This window comes from Polypterus senegalus, chromosome 4, assembly GCF_016835505.1.
Source record: "Polypterus senegalus isolate Bchr_013 chromosome 4, ASM1683550v1, whole genome shotgun sequence".
Taxonomy (NCBI): domain Eukaryota; kingdom Metazoa; phylum Chordata; class Cladistia; order Polypteriformes; family Polypteridae; genus Polypterus; species Polypterus senegalus.
Window position 1 is genome coordinate 217,125,547 of NC_053157.1, and position 18,913 is coordinate 217,144,459.

At 38.5% G+C, this 18,913-nt stretch overlaps 2 gene segments (V, D, J or C); both read left to right on the plus strand.

Annotated features, from left to right (window-relative positions):
- Positions 1 to 8,484: 8,484 nt before the first annotated feature.
- On the plus strand, positions 8,485 to 8,984 carry LOC120528798. The segment is given in 2 exon segments: positions 8,485 to 8,556; positions 8,665 to 8,984. Coding segments are annotated over 2 exon segments (369 nt in total).
- Positions 8,985 to 18,196: 9,212 nt separating this feature from the next.
- Positions 18,197 to 18,677, plus strand: LOC120528799. The segment is given in 2 exon segments: positions 18,197 to 18,245; positions 18,373 to 18,677. Coding segments are annotated over 2 exon segments (354 nt in total).
- The last annotated feature ends 236 nt before the right edge of the window (positions 18,678 to 18,913 follow it).

Genomic DNA, 18,913 nt, shown 5'->3' on the forward strand with positions numbered 1-18,913 from the left:
TAGTTTAATATGGAAGTAGTAGTTTAATATGGAAGATTATTAGTCACAAAATTAAAAACAACACTGCAAAAATGTATATACAAAAACGAGAAAAAAAAACTTTAAATGAGAGTTGTTATGTTTTTATTTAGTAAAAATATCTGCCAATGGAGTAAGTACAATTTACTTGCCAAAATTTCTTAAAGTTGGGCGGCACGGTGGCACAGTAGTAGCGCTGCTGCCTTGCAGTAAGGAGACCTAGGTTCACTTCCCAGGTCCTCCCTGCATGGAGTTTGCATGTTCTCCCCATGTCTGCGTGGGTTTCCTCTGGTTTCCTCCCACAGTCCAAAGATATGCAGGTTAGGTGCATTGGTGATCTTAAATTGTCCCTAGTGTGTGCTTGGTCTGTGTGCCCTGCCTGGGATTTATTTCCTGCCTTGCGACCTGTGTTGACTGGGATTGGCTCCAGCAGACCCCTGTGACCCTGTGTTAGGATATAGCGGGTTGGATAATGGATGGATGGATGGAATTTCTTAAAGTAAGTTAAAAAATCATAAATACAAATATCTTGAAAAGTTAATAATTCTTACAATAAGAAAAACAAGATTTAATGTCATGATATAAATACACTTAGATTTCATTTTTTGCAGTGAATACAATGTGTTAACTACACTGAAGTTGGTTTGACAATGGTATGTCATATTATATTTTGCATTAGAAATAGTTCCTTGTTGATAATTTTGTGTTTATTTGTTATTACTTTTCCTTTAACCGTTTTATCTCCCAGAAGTCTCAACAGTCTTGCAGTACTGCGGCACTGAGTACATTTGGAGGGTGCATGGCTTACTTTCAAGAAGGATAAATATGTGGGCCCTTTATAAGGGAGACAAAAAGATGCCAAGTGCATCACGGCGAATTGTCTGTATTTGTTTGTATCCATCACACACACTATTGGATTACAACCGTCATGGAGTACACTTTTTATCTGGATGTATGTTCTGTCCTGTGTCTTTGGTGATTTTGTCTAGATTAGATGCATCTTCGTCATGGGAGCTCTCCCAATGATCTCAAATCTTCATACTGCTTTTACCAGGTATATAAGACCTTTTTTCTAGGGAGTGCTCCCAATCATGCCACATCTTCACGCTATAACTGGAACCTGGAAGGACAAAACTTTCATTCAGAGGACTGTTCACAGGGTTTTTCACAAATATATTCCTATCCACTTCTCATTTTGCCTATTCCTAATATAGGTTCACTAAAAGTACAAAAATGAAAGCTAAAGGCCCATTATTGTAGTCTACTGCTCTCATTTTTAGACAAAATCCTTGTAATCGATAAATCTTCAGGATTCGTTTTTCCAACTTCCACACTTACAAATATGCCTATAGCTTCAGAATGTAATAGCCAATTCTTTAACTAGATGGCCAGAAATCCATGTACACTTTTGGAACCTTTTCCCCATAGGTTCTTACGGGAGCATTGCATATCTCTACCTAGGATCAATTTATCCTTGCTCTTCTCGGTGCCCATTGTACTAATTTTTTCCAAGCACCAGGTACATTTAAAAGGACACAATTCTCTGGCTGCCCCCTCCCTTCTGCTGTAGCATGACAACATCAGCCCCTTTTTCGAATTCTTGTAATAGTGAGACTTCCCATTTCCAGTAGATGCAGAATTTTACCTAGCCAAATAAATGGCAGCCATTTTGTACCTGACCTGCTGCTATTCATAACATTAACTCCTTCCAACCTCCTTGGCAGTTGATGATTTTGCTACATTTTCTCATAAAAAGGAGGCGGCCAACACCAGCCATTTCTCATTACCCTTGCCAATAAATCTGCTCCCTCCCGAACAAAGAACAACATTCTATATTTTCTCAATGCTCTCCACCACTGAATTTTCCATTTCAAACAGACCCTATTAACTCCACTCCTCTTAAAGCCCAAATATATAGTTATGTAATAACAGATCTTCTTTCTATCCAAAGGACTTGATTGTGATGTCTCTAATCAAGTCTCTTCCTTCCATCTACAGAAGAAATTGCTAAAGGAAAAGAAAAAAGGCCGCGGCTGACTTCAAAGCAGTAAAAGGTGGAAACTCAGTAGTGCGCAGGTAAGCGGCCTGCGTTAAGACACCGATCAGGCACAAGGAGCAGTAGGAGCAAATAAGGTAGTAAAGTTTTATTTATTTGTTTATTTTAGATTAAACAGTCCTTAGCGTCCAGAGGCAGAACAGTTAAGTGGGCGACAGCGTATTGGTTCATTAATACGGGGGAATACAAACAGTGCGAGTGAAGAGCTTATAAGTAAGAAGAGCGCAAAGCTAGAAGAGACAGAGAAAAGTAAAGTTAACCTCATAGAAAGGCAAACAGCAGGCAGCTGAGAGGGAGAACAGTACAGGAGCTTAAGGGGAAAAGGTGTAAAATATCTGTAGCAGATCTTAGTGTTACCATTTAAGTTAAGGAGCAGCTGAAAGAAGAAGAAATTTAATTTTAAGAAAAAAAAAATATATAGTTAAGGCAGCTTAGTAATCCCAAATCAAATTTTAATAATGAGGCCAGTGCAATGCAAGTCCTGTTGGATGTTGGACTTTTAGATGATGGTTTGGAAGAGCCAGTTGTCTATGAGGGCTACATCTGCAAGAGATGCCAGCTGATCCAGCACCTCGAGCTCAGGGTCGCTGAACTGGAGGAGGAGTTGGCTGACCTGCGTTGTAATAGAGAATTGGCGGACTTGGCCCAGGTGTCCTTTAGAGATAGTGTGCACCCCTAAGGTGGCGCGGGAGGAGATTCCAGACCAGACAGGTAGGAATAGGTGGGTCACGGTCGCAAGGCGTAAGGTAAAGGGTGCACACTGTCCGGGGGCATCAACCCCAGAATTAGAAGTGTCTAACGTTATCATGTCCTGGCGGAGCTGGACGGTGACTCTGATAATTCTGAGGTGGTAGGCAGGGTTGAGGAGCCCCAACGGGCCACCTCAAAACCAGTTCCCAAAAAGAGAGAGGTAGTGATAGTTGGGGACTCAATCATTAGGGGGATTGAAGCGCAGGTGTGCTCCAGAGAGAGAGAGTCTCGTGACGGTGTGTTGCCTTCCGGGAGCACAGGTGGGAGACCTCCTGGAAGGGTGGATAGGCTCTTGGCCAGAGCGGGTGGATCCAGTTGTCATTGTCCACGTTGGAACAAATGACATACATAAGGGTAGTCTGTCAGTTCTGCGATCCAAATTCAAAGAGTTAGGTACCAAGCTGAGGAGCAGAACTGACAAGGTAGTCTTCTCCAGTTCTGCCTGTGCCACGCCAGTCCAGGTAAGATTGAGGAGATTAGAAGGCTTAACGCGTGGCTCAAATCTTGGTGCAGGGTAGAAGGGTATAGGTTTATGGGGCATTGGGACTCCTTTTGGAACAGATGGGACCTGTTCCGCCGTGGACGGGTTACATCTGAACCGGAGGGGCACCAATGTATTGGGGAGGCGTATGTGTAGGCTAGTCGAGGATTGTTTAAACTAGGGAATGGGGGGGCAGGGAGTTTAGGACAGGCCAGATTTAGATCTATACATGGAAGAACAAACAATGGTGTAGAAATAAAAATGCATAGTAATGTAAATTTTAAGCAAACACGTAAAGATAGAAGGATTAACACATTAAAAATAGCTTGCCTTAATGCTAGAAGTATCAAAAATAAGGTAAGTGAGTTGGAGTTGTATGTAGCAGAGCACAATTATGATATTATAGCAATAACGGAAACCTGGCTAAATAACAAAGATGGGGATGAGTGTAACATAGAGGGATACACATTTTTTAGGAAGGATAGACAGAACAGAAAAGGAGGTGGGGTTGCTGTTTATGCCAAACAGGAATTAAATGTAAGTCATCTTCAGTTGGATGATGAGCCCCATCTTAGTGAGGACATGTGGCTTCGCCTGGAAAATATTAGGGAAAAGGTCTCATTTTAGGAGTGTGTTATAGACCACCCAATTCAGACAGTAATTTCAACACACATCTTTTAGTAATATCAAAAGGCAAGTTTACAGGGGATATTATAGTCATGGGGACTTTAATTATCCAAATATTAACTGGGATAACCTTACAGATGGAGGAGCACAAGAGCAGGAGTTTTAGAAGTAATCGCGACTGTTTTTAACACAGCATGTTAAAGCACCAACAAGGGGTGAAGCCTATCTGGATTTAGTATTCTGTAATAATCAGGATAGAATTGAGGGTGTAGAGGTGATTGAACCACTAGGGTCAAGTGACCATAATGTAATACAATTCTCAGTATTTTGTAAGAGTACAGATGCAAAGACTAAAATTGTTAAGTTGAACTTTAGTAGGGCTAATTTTGAGCAGATGCGACAAAGTCTAAGTAGGATAGACTGGGATAAGCTTTTAAATGTGGAGACAGTCGAGGAGCAGTGGAACAGGTTTAAAATGTTTTACATGTAATGCAGGACAGATACATACCTAAATTTGGAAGTAATAGGAAACTAAAAAAATCTCCACGATGGATTAATAAAGATTTAAAAAAGAAGTTGCAAAGGAAAAAACTGCTGTATAAGGCATATAAGACTAATGACTGCAAAGAGAACCGTAGCGCGTATGAGAACATGAGGGCAACCATTAAGAAGGATATCAGAGAGGCTAAAAGACAGTTGGAGAGGAATATAGCAGATAAGGCAAAGAAGACCCCAAGAGATTCTTTCAGTATTTTAGTAGTAAAAGAACAGTTAAGGAGGAGGTCAAGTTCATCAGGAATAGTAAAGGGAATTAAAAGATACAGACAATGAAATAGCAGATGCCCTAAACTTACATTTTTCTGAGGTGTTTACAAGTGAGCAAGTGGATAACCTGCCAGAGGTAAACACAACTACTAAGGAGGTACTGAGGGATTTGGAAATTGTAGAGGGAGAAGTGCTGCTCAGATTAAATAAGATGAAATCAAACAAATCACCAGGCCCAGATAATATTTATCCTCGTGTTCTTAAGGAGGCTAGTGAGTACATATATAAACCCTTGACACATATTTTTAGGAAGTCACTGTGCACTGGAGAGATTCCAAAGGACTGGAAAATGGCAAATATCATCCCATTATATAAAAAGGGTGACAGGGCAGATCCAAGCAACTATAGGCCAGTAAGCTTAACAAGCATCACAGGAAAATTAATGGAAGGAATTATTAAGGATAAGATTGAGCAACACATGACAAGGACAGGAGTTATTCTGAACAGTCAGCATGGGTTCAGAAGGGGGAGGTCGTGTTTTACTAACATGTTGGAATTCTATGAGGAGGCAACAAAAGGATACGATCAAAGTGGAGCTTATGATATTATTTATCTGGACTTTCAGAAAGCATTTGATAAGGTGCCACATGAGAGGTTGGGCATCAAGTTAAAAGAAGTGGGAATTCAGGGTGATGTTTTTAGATGGGTGCAGAATTGGCTCAGACACAGGAAGCAGAGGGTGATGGTGCGAGGAACCTCATCAGAACTGGCGATGTTAAGAGTGGTGTTCCACAGGGGTCAGTGCTAGGGCCGCTGCTATTTTTAATATATATAAATGATTTAGATAGGAATATAAGTAACAAGCTGGTTAAGTTTGCAGATGATACCAAGATAGGTGGATTAGCAGATAATTTGGAATCCGTTATATCATTACAGAAGGACTTGGATAGCATACAGGCTTGGGCAGATTTGTGGCAGATGAAATTTAATGTCAGTAAATGTAAAGTATTACACATAGGAAGTAAAAATATTAGGTTTGAATACACAATGGGCGGTCGAAAAATCGAGAGTACACCTTATGAGAAGGATTTAGGAGTCATAGTGGACTCCAAGCTATCAACTTCCAAACAGTGTTCAGAAGCCATTAAGAAGGCTAACAGAATGTTAGGTTATATAGCACGATCTGTGGAGTACAAGTCCAAGGAGGTTATGCTCAACCTTTATAATGCACTGGTGAGGCCTCATCTTGAGTACTGTGTGCAGTTTTGGTCTCCAGGCTACAAAAGGACATAGCAGCACTAGAAAAGGTCCAGAGAAGAGCGACTAGGCTGATTCCAGGTCTACAGGGGTTGAATTATGAGGAAAGATTAAAAGAGCTGAGCCTTTACAGTTTAAGCAAAAGAAGATTAAGAGGTGACATGATTGAAGTGTTTAAAATTATGAAGGGAATTAGTACAGTGGATCGAGACTTGTATTTTAAAATGAGCTCATCAAGAACACGGGGACACAGTTGGAAACTTGTTAAGGGTAAATTTCGCACAAACATTAGGAAGTTTTTCTTTACACAAAGAACGATAGACACTTGGAATAAGTTACCAAGTAGTGTGGTAGACAGTAAGACGTTAGGGACTTTCAAAACTCGACTTGATGTTTTCTTGGAGGAAGCAAGTGGATAGGACTGGCGAGCTTTGTTGGGCTGAATGGCCTGTTCTCGTCTAGATTGTTCTAATTGTTCTAATTCTAATTGTTCTAATTGATCCTAACCAGTCAGGCTTCCAGAGGGTTCATTTGACTGAGACAGCTCTACTGACTGTTGTCTACAACTCACACAGAAAATTTTTAGAATCACAACCTGAAGTACTGCAATTTGTAAGTCTTTCAAAACAAAGTGCAGGACCTACAAGAAAATTCATTACATACACAGGAAGAACATGAAAACTTCACAGAGACACCAATTTAGTCCATGTATTAATCAATAAGTTACTGAGACACTAATTTAGTCCATGTATTAATCAATAAGTTACTGAGTCTCCAAAACAAATTTTACAAAAAAAAAAAAAAGAGTAGAATGTGCCGTGATAGCTTACTCTAAGTTTGAATTCTGTCCACACATAATTGATATTTTTTTCTCTCTAACAGATGTCTTCCTTCCCCTTAACTGGATGTGCAAACTCCACACAGACACTGCAAGGACCTGCCAGAGGTGCGGAGCTGTGATTTCTTGCGGGTGCCTTGTTTTTTTTTTCTTGGATTCGGTGTGCCATTTAACTGCATCCACACTGTTTGTTTAGAAAGTAGTGACTGTGATGGATCATTGGAAACAAGATCTTCAGAACAACCGAAATATCAACAGTTAGTCAGTTACATTTATATACCGCTTTACTAGACAGTCAAAGCACTGTACACAGACAGTGGGGAGCCATTTTATTCACCACAAATGTGCAGCATACACCTGAATGATGCAAGGGCATTCATTTAGGCTCCAGTGCGCTCACCACACATTAGCTAGATGGTGAAGGGGTGAGAAAGTTAGGCAATTGGATACAAGGAATGATGAGAGGGACAGAGTTGTCAAGCCATAGTGAACAATTTATCAAGGACTCTGGGATACACCCGAATTTTGGAAAATTGTCCAGGGATCATTTATCACCACAGGGAATCAGGACCTCAGTTTTAGGATCTTGTCAGGATGGGGAATTGGAATCCACACACAAACCACAGGGTAAATGTTCCAGGATGGCCTCACCAATGACTCCTCCATCATAAACCCAAGCTTTTCTCAAATAGCCTCACATCTAAGTAATGGCTGGAAAAAATACGCTTATCTTCAGGTGAATTACCTGTTTTCCTGTGCAGAGTGTGTGTTCAGTGTGTAAATGTAAATTATACGTTTCCTGACAGGGCACTTTTTTACTACTGAAACTTTTCTTCTGTGTGTATTTTTCAACATTCAACATAGCCAAGCTACTGATGTCAGTTGAAACAAATTTTGAAAAATATGTAGACACCGTCGCTCTGTTTTAACACCCATATCCTTTGATAATTGAAACATGGGCACTAACATCAACAACAGCAATTTATTTCTTGTATAGCCAAAAATCACACAAGGAATGCCTCAGTGGCCTTTAACAGGCCCTTTTTTGACAGCCGCCAGCTTTGACTCCCCAAGAAGACAAGAAAAATACTCCCAGAAAAAAACTCTTGTAGGGAAAAAATGAAAGAAATCTTGGGAAAGGTATTTCAGAGAGGGACCCCCTTCAAAGTTGGTTTAGCATGCAATGGGCATCAACAAATGGGACAAATATAACACACAAAACAGAACACAAGTGATGCTCTTCAAAGAACTAGGTGGACAATCTATCATTGCCACCTCAGAAATACTATACAACTGTCCAAACTACTACTAAGTGGTGTCACATTATATATAGTAAAACAATAAACAATTAGAGGATGAATGTCCTTACTAGCTGGCATGTGTAATGAAATGTCACCTTTGAGTATCTCCATGATCTGTGTTTCAGTTTTATTATCACTTTGTGTCATCAATAAGGAGTAAGGCAGGATTCAAACCAGGAATGCAAGCCGTTTATTTTAAGCCTATTTATTGTAGACAATCAAGCTAACATGCACATCTTAGAGAAAAACTACACAGAACATGCAAACCATGCAGCGACAATAATTTGACTATCTTGTCATTTCCTGTGTTTTCTCTTCTTCTCCATTTGCATACGTACTTCATTTCTCAAGAGATTTAAAGAGTGAAGTCACTAAGATGGGCTCAGTTACATCTGCCTGTAAGATTTAGTGGAGATGGATTTGTCACTTCTTTTCTTGGTGACCCTCTTCTTTTTAATTGAAGGTGAGATCTATAAAAACATTCCTGATATATGAATTCTGCTAAGTTAAAATTGCAACTGTGATTCTGTTGAAGTAATAAATTAATTGTAATTTATTCTTTCTTATCCAGAGTCCTGTGGAGATATCATCATGACTCAGTCTCCTTCAAGTCTGTCTACACGACCAGGAGAAACTGTCAAGATGAACTGTAAAGCCAGCAGCTCCATTACTAGTGGCAGCTATAACTACCTGGCCTGGTATCAGCAAAGAGCAGGAGAAGCTCCAAAACTTCTGATCTACGCGTCAAGCACTCTGCAGTCTGGGATCTCAAGTCGCTTCAGTGGCAGTGGCTCAGGACTTGATTACACGCTGACCATCAGTAACGTGCAGGCAGAAGATGCAGGACATTACTACTGTATGCAGAGCCACAGCACTCCTCTCACACAGTGACACAGAGCCGTACAAAAACTTCCTTTACATGTTTGTACAGCTGCAGTTTTTACTTGTGATGAGGCTGAGAAGTCATTGTGTTTAGAGTCACCTGAGAAAGTAGAGAAACGAGAGCTCTGCATGCCATAGAGATGAGAGGGACATGTAAAAAAGACCCATTCCAAGAAAGTTTAGAAATACTAAAATAACATGCTGAAATATTTGAATTGTCCAACAGTAGATTATGCAAATGATAATGTTTACAAGTTAGATAGATAGATAGATAGATAGATAGATAGATAGATAGATAGATAGATAGATAGATAGATAGATAGATAGATAGATAGATAGATAGATAGATAGATAGATAGATAGATAGATAGAAAAATTCTGACTTGGTGTCACAATCACAGTGAGGTTTTAAGGTGATGTATTGCTGTTGGTATAAAGGAGCCCCTGTAGCATTTCATAACACAATTCTGCTGAATGATTAGTTGGCAGAAAGTCCTCAATGTTTGTGTGTCAGAGAGAAGGTGCACAGCATTGTTCAAAATGGCACTCAGTTTTCTTTAATTCTGTCTTTTGCTATGATCTCCAGGAGTCCAGAGTGTATTCTTTGAGCCTACACTTTTAATTAGCTTGTTAATTCAGTGGGCTTCTCTTGAAGAAATGTTACCAGCCCAGCACACTGCAGCATAGAAAATTTCACTGGCAATCACAGAGTTTTAGAAGATCTGAAGGCTGTCATTTGCCACATTAAAAAAACACAGTCTCCTAAGGAAAAAGAGCTTGCTCTACCCTTTTTCATATAGTTCCTCTGTGTTCCGAGACCAGTCCAACCTATCATTAATGTGGTCCCCCAAGTACCTGTATGAGTGGACCACCACTACATCCTCTGCCTTAATAGTGACTGGACATTGACTTTGGTGTTGTGAAAGTCGACAACCAGTCCTTTGGTTTTGCTGATGTTAAGATGCAGGCAGTTCTCTTTGCACCAAGAAGCAAAGTTCTCCACCTGACTCCTATACTCTATCTCATGCCCCTTATCAATGTACCCCATAATCATCTGAGAATTTCTGCAAGTGACATGACCTGGTGTTATATTTATAGAGCGGATGTGAACAGAGTGAAGAGCAAAAGATACAGCAGTGTTCCTTGTGGTGTTCCAGTGTTGCTCACTTCTGTATCAGAAACACAGTAATTGAGTCTCGTCCACCAGCATATCTGAGTTTACTCCTTAGCAGGGATGGCATGTCAATGAGCTCCATTTGGCCTTTCTCAGAACCTGCAATCCATGAACTCCAAAGACTATTGGTGCTTTTATCAACAGTGATGCCTCCTTTTTCACTTACTATGGATGTTTCATTACTGACTGCTTCCCACCACAATAATTTTAATCAACATTTATTGTTTAAACTACAATTACTGGACGAGGCAACTTTAAGAGAAATCTGTACTTGTCCTGGGAAAAAGACTGTTCCATTACTCTACAATAGGAAGCAGAACATTTTTAATTAACCGTTGAATAAGCTCCACACATCTAGTGTTTTTTTGACTGAGACAACCACCATATTGTATGCTTTAGGTCCATCCATGTTTTGTGTATTTTTGGAAGGCACCCTAATATTGTAATACATTTTAACCTTTCTGTGAGGGATGCTCACAGAGGTTTTAGTATTAAAAAAGTAAAAATATAATAAACAGATATATTTTCTTTTACTGTGATAAGTAAAAATATCTGTCAACATCAGAATTATATGTGATGTGAAAAGTAAGAGACACTCTTAAGTAATTCCTGAACTTATAATAACACCATGGTTCATTAAAACAAGTGTGTTTAATATAGTAAACTTAAACATATGAAGGAATAATTATTTGGACAAAACAAATAGAAAACAATGAGAAGTAAAACAAATAAGTTATTGCATCGCTAGCCTTTGCTGTACTGGTTTTGAACCATTTCGACCAGCTTTTGTGGCTATCCAACTTACCCACCTCTTACATACTACAGTTCAGTGCTAAATGTTCACCTCCATTCTCCCCCTTTTTCTTTGTTAGTCTTTCCAAACTTGGGCTCATCTTTTTCCCACTAGTCAACTCTGCATTCTGAAGTCTCTGGTAGCAATAAACATTTGATCTCCTGTCTAAGCCCTGTAATCTTCTTGTTGTGGATGTCTTTCTATTTCCTTCAGTGACACTAAGCTAGAACTCCATTCAGTGGCTCCTGGTGCCTGCACTTGTAACCGACTTTGTTTGGCTGTGATTGAAATTCGAAGGAATGAAGAGCCATGGACATCCAGGATGAACAGTAAAGCATTTATTCCTATACACAAAAGTTGAAAGGGGCAGTATTAATACACAATACATTCACTGGCTCTCCATTCCATCTCAAGCATACACTATGCTTTTTTTTATACTATACACTAAATTATTGCACTAATTATATTATTCATCAATATAACAAATTATTAATAATATAATTATTATTCATTTTATACAATTTAAATATACAGTTATATTATTTCACAATAATTCAGTTAATTATCCATTACTTATTCCTTATTTCTACTCCCTTTCTACAATAGTTACTGTCACCTCAATTTTATGTAACAAGAGCACAGTGAAACCAAACAAACAGAAAAAAGGTTTTTTTTTAAATATAAATAATAGAAATATTGTGAACTATTTTTATTAAAAAAATACAACATAATATATAAGATATATTATAAAGCTTCCTGTGTTTGATCACACTTCAGTATGTGAGCAATGGTACCAAGAATCCAGTCAGACTTTTTCTTTTTGGGCACATACACCGTCAGCATGGCACTACAGTGGAGAGTTGCTCACATACTGGTGTCTATAAACTGCAGCTGCCGTCACACTTTATGTAATTCATCTTTTCCTGAATAAGGAGTGGCATTGCACATGTGCTTTGCCAGCATGCCTATGTTGATCAAACACAGGAATCTCTGCAGTCTACTTTGACTTTATGCTGTAGGAAGAAAATTAAATAAATATAGGTATACAATACTCAGTGTAGCGTTTATATAAGTAACATATAAATGTTTTTCATATAAAGACCATCAAAAAACATAATCACATAATAACTTTACACAATACCTTGGTGAGCTCTGTAGGCTCTGCTGTTTGGTTAAAGGACATATATGGGGCAGATTCATTGGCAGGATGATGCCCGACCTCTTGCTGCATCCAAATGGTGCCATATTTCAACTTTAAGCCTGGTGCAGTTGTGTTGTTCTTATGTGTGACTGGATGTTTCTTGTATGGGGCTTCTGTTCTCTTTCTCCGATGTAGAACCCTCATCCTTATCTGTTATAGCACGTCTTTATTTGAAAACAGCAGTGTCAGACCGGGGCAAATGTGAACATGATTGAGGGAATAAAACTGAATAAAAGAAAACCCCTAACCTTTACAAGTATTATAAATTTACACCAGCTGTTACAGACTCAAATCAAATGCATGTTTTTATTCTATAATACTAAAAATAAGAGCAGCTCACTACTCAAAACGGTAAATCTAGGTAGAAGGCAGAATCGAACCCGCAACCTCTTGATTACGAGTCATCAGTTCTTACCTCTGCACCAGCCAAGCAGTCATGTCAATATTGTGTGCTAAACCTATTTCTTTTTCTTCGGTTATATGATTGAATAAAAGCGCAGTTGTTTTGTTATACATTTACCTTTTGTGAAAGTGTTTATTTGATATTTGAACTTCAGTCTTTACATAATACACACTTCATGACATCATTTTGTCATTAGTACTATAACATGAAAAAAGTTCAACATTTCTTGCCTTGCATTTCCTGTCATCTTACAGTACATTTACTCTGATCGTTGTAGACACGGAACACACATGAAATGCATGTGCTCTAAATAACGATATATTATTTACCCTATACAACTCCAGGCACATCACACCCAGATGAACAGAAGAACAGACTTGAGCTGGGAGAACTTTTTGTTTGACTTGTGCTGTAACAGTGGGGGATGGGATAGCAGGCTGTTTGCTGCCTTTGCTGATCGACACATTTGCAAAACAAAAGATGCCAATGGAGAGGTGCAAAGGAATTTAACGTGTGCTGGGATTATGAGTTTTTTCATAGGTTTCAGGGATTCTAGTGTTACAAAGTTTTAGTGAAGTTCACACTCTACAACAAAATAAAATATATAAGACTGATTATATAACAGATTTATATATGTAGCTATATATAACTGTATATTTTTTTCATTGCATTACGACACACACACTCTCATGTCCTCCGCTGATCTTAAGCAGGTATGACTCCAAGAACTCTTTGAACTGGGCTGCTCTGTCTGAGGTTCCACCTAACTCCATTCATTGTTTGCTACAATTGAGTGCCCTCTACACAGATAGCAAGTGTGACCTACTTGTAACGTTTTGTCATTGGTTTCATTAAACATAAGGCCAAAATTCCCTGGATCACCTGTTCTCTAAGTTCTTAGAAGAGCATTGTATGTCTCCACTCAGGTATCACTTTTCTTTCCTCTTCATAATGCTCCTTGTTCTAGTTCTTGATAAGCATCAAGTACACATACAGAAACTACTACTCTCTGGCTGTGACTACTTTCTGATGTGGTATGATGACATCAGTTGTCCTGGTTTTCAATTCCTATAATAGTGAGATTTCCCATGTACAGTGGCCTATGAACTGTACCTAGGCAAAAAATTTCAAACATCATATTTTTGACCTGTTGCCAGGATATGAAAATGCATTTCAGTGGAAGGTTTTTGGGTGATCCTAGTCTCACTATAAGACTTTTTATTATGTAAAATGTTTATACACACGAGCTTGGTACACAGATACAACTGCATTTTTTAACTCCACTTACAGTCACTGTTGGGGTTGACTACTAAACTGGATAAATACTTCCCCCTGTCTTTGATATGTTTGACTCTAGGCAACAAGACACAATACCAACACAAACAGGAGAAAAGATATACACCTTTATTCAAGTATTACAGAGTCACTACTTCTAACTTAAGGTTCCTAAATGTACCCAAAACAGAAAGAAAGTTAAATCAAAATAACAAATATAATTCCAATAAAATCAAGATGAAAAGCAGCTCATCTTGAAATATGCCTAGATAACCAGATGGCTCCTTGTCTTAGCAAGCTGATCTGTGTCCTGAATTTTCATGGTCCCTGGATGGAAGGAGACCAGTAGTAAGCTGATCTGTCTCTTAAATTTATCGCAGTCTTGAGCTTTCTCAATGCACCTCTCAGACCAATTTCATGTTGAGCAACCAAGGCTAGACATGACTTATGTTCTCGGGCCTTCTACTAACTTCCCATTTGACTCTAGCCCTTGGACAGGCTCTAATGTGTTTTTTTGTCCTTGTAGACTTATGGGAGGTCTCTAGTTTAAAGTTCATGCTGGCTCTGATCTGGTGTCTCTGGGTAAAAAATATATAACAAATTTTATCTATTTCTGGTTCTGATCTGGTATGTGATGAAGATTTTTTTTTTATTTACACAGTTTTATTCAGCTTGCCGTTTCTGTTTGTCTGGATCAAATTTTGCAAACGATTATTTATCCACTTTTACCGAACTGATTTCCTTCAAACTTTGGATGCATGCTGATCTCCAGAGACAGTGCAATATTTCATTAGTATGAATTTGTATGTTATATTATACTTTTAGCACATTCACACACATACTGTATACTATATAATAAGCTTTTAGCCCAAACACATATATATGAATTAGCATTGTTTGTCAAGTGGTTAGTATGTTGGATTTCGATCAAACGATTGAAGGTTCAAGATCAATGTAGACTAATTAAAAAAATGTATTTATTAAATAAAATCATTTTGATTAATCGTGTGGAATGGAATTTAAAATCTATTGCTAGCTTCTGTATGAAAATCTGCATGTTATCATTAAGAGAAGTGTGCTTACAAGAGTAGGGCTGCCAGATGTGGAATGCAGCTCTCAGCCACTCCCCGGCTTGTCTCAAGCAGTGTCTGGTTATCGTCCAATTAAGATGCCAGACGTATGACAAGTTTTCTGATAAGCTTAATTAAAAATATAGAAAAGATTAGAATTTCTGCTTTCTGTTGAAATCAACAAATTGTGTAAGAATGTTCTATGACCTTTGGATGCACCTGAGGTTGTTTTTTTTTCCCCCAACTGTTTCTTCGAAGATCTCTTATAAAATTGCAGCTCACCCCCCCTTATGCGGGTTTTTACAAGCTGACAGGCTCTGTAACTGACCTCACTGCTCACCAAGAAGTCAAGAAATAAAAAGATTTCTGTTTGTTCAAATCGGTTTGCCTGCTGTTGTCTCGACTTCGTCCACAATCGATATTGAAGTTTTTTCACTTTAAAATATTTGATATTTTTGTCGAATAAAATTGTGGGTCTCCCATAAAAGATTTAATTTAATTCTATTTAAGATTATATAGATTCCTTAAATGATTAAAAAAAAAAAACTCTTACAATTTGAAAACTTCGGTAATTATAACCATTATTCTACATATTATAATCAGCTCTTATATAATGTGCCATTTTCTTTCCATAGTTAAGCTGGTTAAAAATTTCACTTCAATGAATCTATGCATTTTCAACCCTCGTTTCAATTCAATTAAATTAAATCTTTTATGGGTGCCCAACAATTTTATTTTTAGTCACATAAAAACAACAAAATCTTATTTTAAAAATTATTTTTTTCTTTTTAGTGAATTTTTGAAGAAAATCAAATTACGTAAAAATCTTCTTTTATTTATATATTTTTTTCCTAAATAATAAAGTTTGCTCTAAATGCATGCTTTATCGTTACAAAGTGTCACAAAAATGAATCGTAAACATCAAAGGTTTGGGGCAGCCACCCGTATATTAAGCCCTGGCTACAAATGGGTAAATAAGTTGTGTCAAAATGACAGCTTTAAAGGCTGAGACCAGAAGTGACATCATCGGGACTGGAAGTGACATCATTGTGGGCGCCAGAACCTGATGAGATTTCCCATGAATGGTCTGCTGAGGATCGAGAAAGAAAGTCAGTGCACCTCGCCACACCCTGGAACTCTCATTATTCAGGACCTTTAGCTGCCTCCCATGCGCACCTGTGTGACAAAAGATACCTCAATATTATGTGAAAATACCAAAGCAAACAACAATAAACAATTGTTTGAAAGAGATACATACATTTAAGAGACATAATGATTAAAACTACACATAAAAGAAATTCAAATTCTGATTGGATTACCAATGGTGTCATTCAGTTGACCTTTGTTTTACTTTGGCAAATAATGATGTAAAACAGCACCTAATAATAATTTCTGATCACATAACATAAGCCATCAAACATAATTATCTGAAAAAGATTGTGTAGATTCATCCTTGCAGACATTGCTATCAAAGTTTGCTGTGGTGAGCAGCACATTTAACTTCTGCAGCTTAACAGGATTTAATGACTTAAAAGAAATGAATAAAGAGTTGACTGACCCTTCTACTTGACTTGTCTATATTCATCTCTTACACTCTGCGTTCAGTGATATTTATTACAACATATTTTGTAAGTTTGCACCTGTCAGAATTTTTAAGCTATTTGCATTACATATATTTTCCTCCTCTCCTTCTAATTTCTTTTTCCCTTACCACATACACCACAGTAACCACCCAAAATTCTCAGTATATTTTAATGTGAAATTCTTGCATGTTTTCTAGTGCCCACAATTCACTTCATTAATAATATCCCTTGGGATTAATAAAGGTTCTATCTATCTATCTATCTATTGTCAGGGATGCCAGGGGCAACGACCTGGCCGGGACGCCGTGAGGGACTGGATGTGGGTCTGCGCCCACCCTGGATCACGTGGGGGCCACTACCCTGGTTGCTTTGGGGGCCACGGGTTGAGGGCATGGAAGCCCCACCCTGCAGAGGCCCGCGGTCACCGCCAGGAGGCGTCCCAATGACTTGGGGACCTGTTACCCCAGCACTTCCGCCACACCCGGAAGTGCTGGGGGGAAGATTTAAAAGGACATCTGGTGAGCTGCCGAGAGAACAGCCGGCACTTCCGCCACGCTGGGGCGTGGCCAACGTAGGAGTGTCAGGAACACCTGGAGCTCATCCAGGATATGAATAAAAGGGGCCATCTCCCTTCATTCAAGGCTGGAGTCGGGTGGAAGAAGGACGAGGCACGAGAGGAGTGTGGAGGCGGCCCGGAGAAGAATCTATCTATCTATCTATCTATCTATCTATCTATCTATCTATCTATCTATCTATCTATCTATCTATCTATCTATCTAGTTCCCATTTTTAGAATAACTTTGTACTTTAATAAATACATGATTATCGTGGTATCAGAGAGTGATGACATGTTGCAGGTAAAAATTTCACTCTGCTCAATATACATAACAGCAGCACTGCTACTACTTGTCTGTCCCTTCTGTAAAACTTTTCTGCACTGCCTCATGTGCTTTATGCATTTGTAGTCTGCAAATGTACAAATGTTCTTTATCTTAATAATTACATTGTCTGATTTTCTTCATTATACTTGTGTTTACAACTCTTTGAATTATGACTCACCTTAGGTTCTTGGCATTAATGAAAGGTTTCCTTTGGAATATGTCAACTTTTCTCTACATGTAATTTAGTATAGATTATTCATGCCAAAATTAAACACAATGCATTGTGTTAACAACAATGAAATGCAATACATAACCAGGTGGTTATTTAATTTGGCATGCTTTTATCGTGTCACATTTTGACTCTGATTGGTCATTTGATTAGATTCAGTTTTGACGTGATTAACACGTATTCACAATCTGAAGTGCAATATGCATGGAGTGGCTGCTAAGCGAAATACAATACATTTGCTATGCTTTTAGTTATGAAATATGATGCACATGATACGCTTTTGTATTGCACCCTGCAGAGGGTGCCAGTCCATTGTAGATTAATTCACTTTTATTTTCTTCTAACACTGTGTAGAGTGAAGGGGAAGCACACTCTTGATATACATTCCTGTCTTCCTATCTTGCACTCCATTAAAAAACCTTGAAATTCCACATCTGCACTGATGGTTTGAACTTATTTTGAACCAATAAATGTCTCTGTTCACAGTTCCTACTACATGCCTGAAAATCATTTGCATTCAGGAAGTTTATTTGCATAGCAGACTTGCTTTATTGCTTCTTTTGCTTGTCTTAAATGACAATTAACTTCATTCACTGAAAAATCCTTGAGTCGATGGCTTTCTGGATGTTGCTGGCGTGCATAGCAGCACTCTTTGCCCAGTGTAAGTTTAACAATATAACTTTGCAAATATCCGTGTGTAATAATGTGTTTTTGCTATCTTCATATCACAAGGAGAAAGATACATTTTAAACAGTCTATTTTGTTATTAATGAACACTTTCTTTTTAGATTCCAGTGGACAGAATATTCTAACTCAGACTCCAGAGGTTCAGACTGTTCTATTAGGACAAAGTGTCTCCATCAAGTGCGAAGCACAAAGCTCTGTAACAAACAACTACCTGCACTGGTACCTGCAGAGACCTGGTAAAAGGTCTAAACTTCTGATCTATGATGCAAACAATAGTGCCTCTGGGATTCCAATGCGTTTCATTGGAAGTGGATCAGGAACTGACTTCACTTTGACCATCAGTGAGATCCAAACTGAGGATGCAGGTATCTATTACTGTCACCAGACTTGGATTCCTGTCCCATAATGATAAACACTCAAACAAAAACTTCTCCAGTTCAGAAGTGCAGCCACAGCAGGGTGTCATACAGGTGCAGAGATGCGAACTGACTAAATCAGCAGAACACTGACGAAAAATAGACCTAGAAAAAGTTGAGTCTCAGAGTGAGGCCAAGAGCTGCAATGAGAGTGTTTGTCATTTGAAATGCATCTACTGCACGTCATTTGTTAAATGTTAGTGCAGCTATTCAAATTGGCTGTGAT